Source organism: Trichomycterus rosablanca, chromosome 11 (genome assembly GCF_030014385.1).
Source record: "Trichomycterus rosablanca isolate fTriRos1 chromosome 11, fTriRos1.hap1, whole genome shotgun sequence".
Lineage (NCBI taxonomy): Eukaryota > Metazoa > Chordata > Actinopteri > Siluriformes > Trichomycteridae > Trichomycterus > Trichomycterus rosablanca.
This window is the reverse complement of record NC_085998.1, coordinates 21,647,088-21,659,432: the sequence shown is the minus strand read 5'-3', so window position 1 is coordinate 21,659,432 and position 12,345 is coordinate 21,647,088. Positions and strand designations below refer to the sequence as shown.

The following is a 12,345-nucleotide window of genomic DNA, read 5'->3' as shown; positions in this document are numbered from 1 at the left end:
TTAAAATGAAACTGAAGCACGTTCCTACTTGGAATGCATGACATGGTTTTAAGTACCAGAGAAATTAGGCTGCTTCTGCCAACAAGCAAAAACTGTACTGTAGCTGATTTCTCTATCAGGACAATGATTTAAATGGTTTAAAATAAACATCATAATCCATACAGAATAGTTTGATGACCAGTGTTCATTAAACATCTGGAGAGAGATGCAGCCAATAATGCCTGTGTATGTGTCTATCTGGTAATATGTATAATATGTAATATGTATAATAGGTATAATAATATGTATAATATTTTTGTTAATTTAATCTATACATTGCATATTGAATTAACAGTTTGCATGCCATTGATGAACTGTTTAGGTAACATTTAATCCAAAGCTTATATTAAAAAAGAAATTATTAATAATGACAATAATAATAATAATAATAATAAATTGCATGAGTTACTTGAGTTAAATTTCTTCCTTTTTTTTATCAAAAATCTGTTTTATGGAAGGGTAAATAAATACTCGGCGATGCCACCGGTCAGCCTGGGTGCCATCTAGCAGGCATAGCCTGCAGCAGACATGTTTCTGCTAGGGCGGGATAACCGGACTATGTGGGTGGGGTCTTCAAACGCTGTGTGAGGACCCTGATTAGCAGAGAGGCATCTGTGCAGAGTGCATAGGTGAAAAAGGGTTCCGCTAAGGGCTGCATGTGGGTCAGAGGAGGTGTGAGCAGCAATATACCCACCTCTACTGCAATCAGGGATCCCCCAGCAGTGTAAGACAAATTGACTATGCTAAATTGGGAGAAAATGGGAGAAAATGCATAAATAAATAGAAAAAAATGTTCCACCACTCCCCCCTCAGGCACAGCCAATTGTGCCCATGTAGGCACCCAGCTGATTGATAGGACACCTGAGATTCAAACTAGAAAGAGCTTGAGATCTCAATAATGGTGAGCTAGCAAAAGGGCAAGTATAATAATCTTATTATTGTTAATTTTATCTGTACATTGCATATTTAATGATTGCATCTTACATTTGCATGCCATTGATTAACTATTTATGTGACACATTTAATCCAAAGCTTACATTAAAGTAATAATAACAATTATAATAATAAGACAAAATAATAATAGGGCAGTTGTAGCCTAGTGGGTACGGTTACTTCAGTTAAATTTCTTCCTTTTTTATCAAAAATCTGTTTTATAGAATGCCAAATAAATATTAGAAATATTTTGTTGTAGCCTCTCATATTCCGCTATTGCAAATCTTAAAACAAAAAGCACAGACATGTCCGAGCAATCACATTACTTTACTTGAATTCTGGCCTCTAGAACATCTAAACATTCTGTGTTAAAGGGTGCTCTTTAGGCTCAGCCAATTATGCCTGTGTAGGAATCTGGTCGATAGCACATGAGATTCAAACAAAAGAGCTTGAGATCTCAAGAGTAATGATGGGCTAGCAAATAATAGATATATTAGTCTTATTGTTAATTTTAATTATACATATTTATTATTATTGTTAATTTTATTTATACATATTTAGGTGACATTGTTATTCAAAGCTTACATATAAATAAATTATAATTATTATTAATAAAATGAATAATAATAAATTACATGAGTTACTTGAGTTCAATTTCTTCCTTTTTTAATTAAAAATCTGTTTAATGAGAGGCTAAATAAATATTATATATATTTTCTTGTAGCTTCTCATATTCTGCTATTGTGAATCTTAAAACAAAAAGCATTGACATGTCCGAGCAATCACATTACTTTAATTCTGGGCTCTCTTGGATGGATCATATTTGCACACAGCACAATCCACACTTAAGGTTACTTTAATGATACCCCACACCCCAGTTTTCAGCTTCTGCTTTTGCCAGATTGACTTTTAAAAACAGTGTTGTAGCTGATTTCTCTATCAGAACAATAATACATATTTATCTACAAAGTAGTTTGACGACCAGCGTTCATTAAACATCTGGAGAGATTCTGTGTTAAAGGGTGCACTTTAGGCTCAGCCAATTACGCCTGTGTAGGAATCTGGTCGATAGCACATGAGATTCAAACAAAAGAGCTCGAGATCTCGAGAGTAATGATGGGCTAGCAAATAATAGATATATTAGTCTTATTATTGGTAATTTAATCTATACATTGCATATTGAATTAATGCTTCTTTACGTTTGCATGCCATTGATTAACTATTTAGGTTACATATTTAACAACAGGGGCAGTTGTAGCCTAGTGATTAATGCCAAGTTCACACTACACGACTTTCCAAGTCGTCAGGTCGCTGTACAGTTCACACTACACGACTGGATCTCTTGTAATCGGGAGTCTTTCAAGTCGTTGTGTATTTCACACTACACGACTGATCGGCGACAGGGGGTTTCACACTACACCATCTATCACCAACTGGAATCGCACGAAAACAAACACGAGAAGTGAAGAGGAGTTTAACGATACCAAAAATGCACGTCGACAAGTAGCGAGCGATAAAAGTTTGTGCGCTGATGTGCAGCGTAAAATCAATGAGAAAAAAATAAATGAATCTGAGTGGATTTGGCTACGCGACCAGCATGGATTGTTCTATAGTGAGTTGGAGGTTAATAAATATTTTTGCAATACAACGTTGGTGTTATGTTTTGTAGAGAATGATAAGGTCAGAAATACTGTATAATTCTCGTGTGTATGCCGATGTATTCTGATATAAACTATATTATGCCCCTGTCCCACCTTTTTACACTCCTACCCCTGCGTTTTCCCTCACCCGTTCTTACGTTCTCATTGGCTGTTCGACACCGCACTCATTGCCAGTCGGGAAACTCAGATTCAGATATCTGACATGCTAGAAATCTCACTTCGGTCGCGGCTCGGTTGTTGAGTAGATCACACATAGCAATTGAGAGCCGAGTTTAGATCGCAGAGCGAACACCGAGTTGCTCCCGAGCTGGCAAATCTAGCGCCGACCAGTCGGCGAGTGAAAATCAGGGCAAAAGTCGTGTAGTGTGAACTAGGCAAAAGGTGCTGGACTAGCAACCCTCAACCCTCACTTGCTTAGACTGTATACTGTCACAGTATAGCGTCTGCTAAATGCTGAAAATGTAAATATTTAATTAAAAGTAATACAAAAAATAATAGTAATAATTATTATTAGTAGTAATAATAATAATAATTTAATAATTATTATTATTATTATTATTATTATTATTATTATTATTATTATTATTATTATTATTATTATTATTATTATTATTTCTTCCATGCAGTGACATGTCCAAGCAATCACATTACTTTAATTCTGACCTCAGGGATGGCTCATATTTGCACACAGCACACTCCACACCCAAAGTTACCTTAATGATACCCCTCACCCCAGTTTTCAGCTTCTGCTTCTGCCAGATTGACTTTTAAAAACTGCAGTGTAGCTGATTTCTCTATCAGAACAATGATTCAAAAGATTCAAATCAAACATTATAATCCACACAGAATTGTTTAATGACCAGCATTCATTAAACATCTGGAGAGATTATGTTTTAAAGGGTGCTCTTAGATTATTTGTTCTGGATTGTCACATTATTAGGCATTATAGGAAAAAAAAACATAATAACAGCACTAACTACTAAAAGCTGGGTGTCAATTATGAGGTATACTATATGATCAATCTAGATTGCCTATTTAAATTCATACACTATACAGCCAGAAGTATGTAGACATCGGACCATGAGCTACATACTATGATACTATGCTTTAAACTATGGCATTTATATGAATCTGTGACTTAAACAGCCCCCACAAAATATAGGAAAGAGTCTGTTGGACTTTGATGAACCATTCAGTGAAAAGAGCATGGACCTGAACTTTTGATACTTAATGCAACACTTTTTTTTTTTATTATTATTTTCTGTATGTAAAGCCATTTTTCCATTTTTTTTCTAAAGTTCAAATGTTGCTATATGCTTTGAAGCCACACTTTACATTCAACATTTTAAAAGCAGTGCTTCAGCTTGTAGCACATAAACGTTCACATAAAGATCCATTCAAAGAGACATACACAAGTTCTGGCCGTGGATGAAAACCCGGGGAGCGAGAGGGAGCTTATATAAGCTCTACAATATAAAGGGGTCAGCAGAGTGGACTCTGGGATTTCCAACAGCTTTGTGCATGGCTGCCAGAGCCTATAGCGGTGGACAGACAAACCACAGCATAGTGAATGCATTATAAGTGCAAAACCCAGAGAACTGTGAATTCAGTCTGCTCGATAAATAATGCATTGTGATGTATATTAAAACCAGGCTCACATGTGATGTAGCCTGGATCACAGGGTGCAGTGCAAAAACTGCAGTCTGGTCTAATTATGCAGACCTGAGAGGCGGGCAGAGACCATCTGGCCAGAGCTATCAGAGTCACTTATGTTATTTGCTTACATACTAAAGATATACATAGACCAAAAAAGAACAAGAGATACAGAGAGGGAATGTAAAAATAGACAAAGAGGGATTTATTAACCTGGCTTGACACTGTTTAAGAATTCTTACATATGCTATATGACCAAAAGTATTTGGACACCCGGCCATGAGCTTGTTTATAATAAATGGCATTAAAACAGAGTGACCTCTATGTGATCTTTATAGCTATAACAACTGCTACACTTCTGAGAAGTCTTCTCACAAGACTTTGAAGTATGTCCATTCAGTCAGAAGAGTACTCTATGGCTGGGCACTGATGTTGGTCAAAAAAGCCTCAACTGATGTTCCAGTTCATTTCAAAGCTGAGGTCAGGGATCTGCGCAGGCCTCTGGAGTTTCTTTAAACTAAGTTTTCTCAATGTTCTTATAGACCTTACTTTGTGCACAGGGGCAAAGTCATGGAAAGGACCTGCAAAATTGTAAGCATATGGGCTGACATGAGGGATCTACGGTATGTTGTCACTTAATGTGATTACCAAGTGTCCAAATAATAAATAATTATATTTATTATTAAATTAATACAACCCCAAATCAGAAAAAGTTGGGACAGGGGCAATTTAGGGCTAGTAATGAGGTGAAAAAAAACTAAATAATGATGTGATTCCGAACACGTGATGTCAACAGGTGATTGTAATCATGGTTTGGTACAAAAGCAGCATCCAGGAAAGGCTGAGTCTTTGATGAGCAAAGGTGGACAGAGGATCTCCACTTTGTCAATAAAAAACCTCAAAGAAAGATTGGAATGGATTTGCATATTTCTCCCTCTACAGTGCATAATATCATTAAACCATTCAAGGAATCGGGAGGAATTTCAGTGCGTAAAGGCCAAGGACGCAAGCTTAAGCTGAACACCCGTGATCTTCGATTCCTCAGACGGCACTGCATCAAGAACAGCCACTCAACAATAGCTGATATAACCACATGGGTGAGGGATTACTTTGGCAAACCTTTGTTAAGCTCTATAATACAGAGTTACATGCACAAATGCCACTTAAAACTTTACTGTGCAAAAAAGAAGCCTTATGTTAACCATGTCCAGAAGCAGTGTCGACTTCTCTGGGCTCAGAGGTATCTTGGATGGACCATCACACAGTGGAAACATGTATTGTGGTCAGATGAATCAGCATCCCAGGTCTTTTTAGGAAAAAAATGGATGCCGTGTGCTCTGTGATGTAAGTGTGGTGAAAAGGAATGCCAACATTACAAAGTGGTAAATGCTTTACTGTCCCAACTTTTTTGGAATGTGTTTCAGGCCTTATTATTGGCATTTTCCATGCTGTTCCAACTTTTTTTCTGATTTGGGGTTGAAAGATTTTAAAATCAAAAAGCAGTAATTTCAATACGATTCTATTTTTGGCACTAAACAAACTCTGTAGGAATGTGATGACAAATGAGCAGACTGTACTGAGAAGGTAAAAAGATTACTTAAGAGCTGATAAATGAGAGAAGGTTGGATAAAGAGATAGTAATATAGGGAGTGATTGAGGGCAGCTATAAAGAGAATGAAGATTAGAAAGGCAGTTGGCCCAGAGTGACATACTAGCGGAGGCATAACTTTAAGATGCCATGTTTTACATTTTGGTTACATCATGACAGAACAGGTAGTTACAGGTTACACATGATCAAGTTCAACAAGTTCAAGTTCAATGTCAAATACCATCATGGGCAAGTTTCTATCTCCAGTTCACCCACACACTGGGACAGTGTGCAAACTCCACACAGAAAGGACCCGGACCGTTCAACATGGGAATTGAACCCAGGATCTTCTTGCTGTGAGGCAAGTGTACTATCCACCGAGCCACCATGATGCCCCCTAATAAAAACGATTAATAATAAGGTATTTTGTTAATGTAATAACAGCATTAAGTTTTGATGGTGCTTTTTCTAGCGCTTGGGTGGCGCAGTGGTCTATTATGCCAGGTTCAAATCTTAATAGTGCTATCAACCTGCTGGGTATCTACACAGACACGATTGTATTAAGGCTAGTGGTTGGGGGGGAGTGTGTTGGTGCCCAAAGCCTTAAGATGGACTGCCTCCCGTCCAGGGTATTCCTGCCATGTGGTAAAACTAGACCCACCACAACCCTGACCAGAATGAAGCGATTGATAAAGCTATTCATACCAGTTTGAAAATCTTTACTGATATAAATTGTTATTGTTAAGAACAAAATGTTGTAAATCATCAACCCACTGAGGCCTGGATTCAAATTCACACCCAAAATCAAGGAAAAAATTAGATCACAGGCTGTGTGTGTCACAATTTGTGTGAATTTCATAATGACAACTCATAATGTGTCGCAGTACTGTGTACGGCCCCCATGTGCCTACGTGCCCTTCCGACAATGTCTGGGCATGCTCTTGATAAGACGGAGGAGGATGGTGTCTTGTGAGATTTCCTCCCAGACGTGGATCGGGGTAAAAGTGAGCTCCTGAACAGTCTGTGGTGTTACTTAGCAGCATCAGATGCACTGATTCATAACATCCCAGAGTTTAAATGCCTTTATCATCCAGAAACTGCCTACACACTCTGGCCACATGATGCTAGTCATAGCCCAGCGTCCACTGCACCAATGTAAGGTCTGACCACTGTTTTGAGGATTTCATCCAGGTACCTAACAGCTGCCAGGGTACCAATGACTATCATGTGTACGTTTGTGCAACCCTTCAGTACTGACCCACCGCCAAAGCCGGGCATGCTGGATGATGTTGTAAGCAGCATAACATTTATCACAGCCTCTTCACATGCTTTTACATTGGTCACAAGTGCTCAGTGTGAACCTGCTCTCATCTGTGAAAAGAATGGGGCGCCAGTGGCAGACCTGCCAGTTCTGGTGTTCTCTGGTGAATGCAAATCAAGCTGCACTGTGCTGGGCTAAGAGCACAGTTCCCACAAGAGGACGTCAGGCAGATAGTGGTCTTGATGTTGGGTTGATGCCCTGTCCAGCTCTTCTCGTGTACCAGCCCGTGTCCTGGTATCTACTCCATGCCCTTGAGACTGTGCTGGGAGACACGGCTAATCTACCCGCAACAGCACATCTGGATGGAGCTGGACTACCTGTGTAACCTGACTGGGCTGCAGGTACCACCTCATGCTACCAATAGTGACAAGGAGGGATCAGTCATTGAGGATAGCAAAATTATCCCCTTTTAGAGGTTGTCTTGCTGTTGCTACTCCAGTGCACCTGTTGTCATTTCTATTTCCACCAAAGATAAATTTGATTCACAATTTCTGTCCTACCTGGACAGATTGATCTCTGAAGTTGGTGTTATACTGTAATGATCAGGTGTGCCCTAATTTTAATATGTAGTTTGTTTTTGTTTTTCTTTGGGTTAAATTTAGGAATTCATTTTGAAATAGTTACATAATAGTGGTGCAACAATAAGTAGTCAATTAAAAACACTTTACACAGTTCCAAGATATGTAACCTAAGATTGTAATTTAACCATCAATACAATCGACAATACATGTTGAATTACCCATATTATATATACAGTATATATATATATATATATACATATATATATATATATATATATACTGTATATGTTTAATTTAAAAACAGGGTATTTCCTCTTGTTTTCTTATTTTCCACTTGTCTAATACAGTGGTACCTTGTAACTCAACGTCCTCTAAACTCAAAATCTTTGAAACTCAACACCCTTCGTTGAGAAATTTGTACCCTTAAACTCAACATTTCCCTTAAAGTCAACATGTTCGGTTTGTTTTTTAAAAATTCATTTATTTAATTTCAAATTAACAATGAACAGTCGCTTTGTTCAGTGCTTGGCTTGAGCGGTGCTGTAATACGTTATCAAAGTGCACATATGAGACGAATCTGCATTTGTGTGGAATAACAGTCAAATTCTCTCTGAAATCTGTGTTTAGCTGAATTTTGCTTACTGTTTCACTTTTAAACTTGTGTTACAGCTCAGGGTTCTGAGAAATTGTAAGAATCAGCTTTTTATTTCAGTGTTTTTATATTATATTTGTGTTATTTTCAGTGTATAAGTGTCAAAAACAACCCCATTTTACATTAGACTAAAATATGAACACATTAACAGGTTTTCCATACATCCTTATGGAGAAAAATTACCTTGAAACTCAACGCCTTTGAGACTCAATGTCAGTTGGTTCTGGGACTGAAGGATCTGAAGCCAATAATTGTGACAAAAATGCAACCACCAACCACCCCACAACTACCAAAAACAAATAAAATAAAGGGGAGCAAGTACTTTTTTATGCCACTGTACATTAATCCCTTTTGTATGAATCACCCCAAAGTGCACATAAACCCCTGAAAAAAAACGTAAATGTTTAAAATACAACTAATCTGCAGTGGAGCACCATGTTCCATAAGCTGCTGTTCAACACTGCAAGAATGAAGTTGTGTTATACAGTGTGCTGACTTAAAATGATTGACTCTCTAACAGTAAGGAGATTGATGTGCCTAATCATAGATGAGTGATTACTTTGTCAGTCAGCTGGAGGACTTACCAGAAAAGCAATGATGCTCCTCTGAGTGTTCTCCCACTGGAAGCAGCTCTTAATGTACTGCAGAGTATACAGAATGGCCATGCTGAGCCTCTTCACACGGTAAATGTTGCGTGCTAACAGCTAATGGGGAACAAACCAGTAGTTAGCAAAATGCGTGTGGGGAAGTAATATTCACAAGGCCTTGTTAAGTGAGATGCACTGGGGCTTTTATAAGAGAGGCTCAGGTGGTGATAAATACTAATGTGTCCAGATTATATATTGTTATGCTACCATTGACAGATGTAGTAGGGATCAACATACTCACCTTTTTATTAAATTTAGGGTTGTCCTCTTCAGGCTTTGTTTCTGTGGGATGGAAGGTTTTAACAGCAGCTCTAACCTAATCACAAAAGAGTAGAAAAATTACATACACAGCAATTAAAAATTCATTCATTGTCTGTTTTACCATTGCGATATCCTATTCAGGGTCGCAGTGGGTCTGATTCACTGGACAAAAGACAGGAAACACCCTGGACAGGTCACCAGTCTATCACAGGGCAAACACACGCACACACCCACACACACACACACACATCTAGGGGAACTTTAATATCTACAATTAGCCTGATAGGATGTCTGTGGCTGTGGTAGAAAAATGGAGGAGGAGGACCGCTCCACCTGGGATTTGAACCCAGGACCTTCTTGCTGTAAGACAACAGTGCTACCCACTGAAAAAGTGAGATGTTACTAAGAGTCTGTCTGAAAACCTAGTGAGCTGCCTTGCTGCCTACTGCCTACCCGAGCAGCTGCCTAAGTGGAGAGGATTCTAATAAGACATCAAACTCATAAGGCAGGTTATTCAGACACACTACTTAGCAATTAGGGTGATTATGTCACCGCAGTTTTTGCTTACTAAGCTAACACAGTTAGCCTCAGGTCATTCAAACAAACTGGCTGAGCTGGCACAACCCGCTAGCATGCCAGCTAACATCCCTCCGTGCACCAAAAATGGTTAAACTGTCATTGACAAGCCCAAATTTGCAAATAAATGACATTTGCACACCTCCACACCTCCACATTCGTCTGCCATATTTGTCATTTTTCGTGAGAAAAGTTGTGCCGCACTGAATGCTGGGATTGCCTTCATCATTAAGGAAGCATCGGATGCTCCCCCGTTATTCAGTCAGTTTATAGCTTTGAAATAAGGCACCTCAGTAGGCAGCATTTCAAGGTACCTAAGAATTTAGACAACATTCTTCTCAGGATCATGTGTAGGATGATGTAAATGATCAGTAGGTTTTCAGACAGACCCTAAAACTGTATTTTAATAAAAAAAAATCAATCTGCATTTTAATTGGTAAGTGCATTATTTTTTACTTTGATTTATTCATAAAACATTCATTTATTTGTATTAATTCCAGTCAGTATCACAGGGGGTCTGGAGCCACTGGAAAACACTGGGCACAAAGTGTAATTACACCAGGGACAAGGTGACAGTATAACATGGCATCACAGATAGTCACTCACTAACTTACAACTGGGGCAATTTGAAGCAGCCAATCCTTTTAACCAGAGTAACCAGAGGCTGTAATCAAAGCTAGGTTCACAAGACACATGCTGCTTTGTGCTACTAGTTATGGTTGCATGTTCAGGTGATTCAAGTATCCTGATTAAAAGTAATTCATACAAACTAAACACCCAAACCATTTGTGAGCTGAAGTAAGAAGAAAACTGGACCAAATACATGTCCAAAAAATGCAGAAATAGCTGCCAAGAATAAATATAGTGGCATAAACTAGCAGACACTTTACAAATATAGTTGAGTTCTAACCCTGCTTAATACAGATACAGTTTGAAGGGCCAATGTATTTTTTTTTGGTATTCTTACCGTGTTGTATAAAATGTTCATTTCCAGTGTGATGCTTCCTTTAGCCGGCCCAGCTAAATCACGTTTCTTTAGAGCACTGGTTACTTGCTGCCCATTGCAAACCTACACAATTAAAGATAAATGTCAATATTATCAAGAAAGTATAGTTTGTAAAATGATTAATGAGACGTTCATAAAGGCAAAACAGAACTATTTATACTTTATGACTTACTGTCAGCAAAGGTAAAGCAACTTTTCCTAGAAAGTCTGGTGCTTTGTCTCCATCTTCTCCAAAAACACTCACCAACAAGACATCATGGATGTCCTTAATTGGGCTGCAGGAGAACCAAAGACATTACACCACTATAAATTACACTCTGTTAAATACATTCAACTTTTAAGAATTAAAAAAACTAATAATAATAATAATAATAATCTAATAATACCAAATGGCAAATTGCTACCACCTTACTACCATAAAAATGTACTTATGCTTCATGATGTTCTACACTGAGAGCTACACACTGCCATATGTAATCAGGCACCTTGAGCAGCCAACAGAGGCCATAATCACAGCAGCAATAAACAACACCTGACCACTGTTGTTCCCTATAGACACAACCGATCATATCTGTGTAGGCACACATCCGGTCGATAACACAGCTGAGATTCAAACTCTGACCTAAGCAGTGCTAAGATAACACTTTAGACTAGTGTGCCACCTGAGCACTGCAACGTTATACATAATAGTATTTCAAATAGTAATACTAGAGCAGTTTATTAGGTACAACTATCTGGTACTTACATTCCACAATAATTTAAAGAACTCCACCTACCAAACAGATCAACTTTGTGGGTATACAATTACTGACTGTAGCCCATCTGTTATTCTGTGCACTTTGTCACCTCCTGTACATCATGAAAACCGAAAATAGCTGTAATCTCTAACTTTACCCCTACAACCAGTGTTAAGAGGGTCTGTGTTCCTAATGAAGAAGACAGTACATTTATGCAGTATTAAAAAATCCCAACACTGCAGCACCTGCTACATTCAAACCACAACAACACACACTACCATGTCATTACCACGTTAGTGTCACTGCAGTGCTGAGAATTGCCCACTACCCAAAATTATCTGGTCAGAGGGGTCATAATGTGCACCCAGCGAAACAGGTGTTGCTTATAAAATATTGTACATACCTAGTAGGTATATCTAGGTGTATAAAGTGCTCATGGGTGTATTTCATACATTACTTCACACTGTGGTTTGAGAAATTGTATAACAGGTTGGAAAGCACTCATCTATTCAAAGCAGCACAGGACTCCAAGCTTTTACTCTCACTCTTCACACATCTTTATTGGTTTATATTTAAGAAGGGTAAGTACAGGGTAAGCCTATTTCTGCTTTAAAGAGTAAAATTTAAAATTCTATTTACCAGTCGTATTTAAAAACACCTGTGTGATTTAAAAGCTTCGGCAGCCTGTTTGGTAGGAAGCAAAAGCTAGGCTTAACTGTACCATGTTTGGGGTTTTGCATGTAATGCAAC

General features: G+C 38.3%; 1 protein-coding gene across 1 annotated transcript in view; it reads right to left on the bottom strand.

The window, feature by feature from the left end:
* mctp2a (multiple C2 domains, transmembrane 2a) overlaps nt 1-12,345 on the bottom strand; it is a 100,029-nt gene that overhangs the window by 43,485 nt on the left and 44,199 nt on the right. Inside the window, exons 13-16 of the mRNA XM_063004543.1 lie at nt 11,031-11,133; nt 10,820-10,921; nt 9,257-9,331; nt 8,953-9,072 (exon numbers count right to left, since the gene is read on the bottom strand). Of these exons, the coding sequence (XP_062860613.1) occupies nt 8,953-9,072; nt 9,257-9,331; nt 10,820-10,921; nt 11,031-11,133 (400 nt within the window). The remainder of the gene's footprint in view (nt 1-8,952; nt 9,073-9,256; nt 9,332-10,819; nt 10,922-11,030; nt 11,134-12,345) is intronic.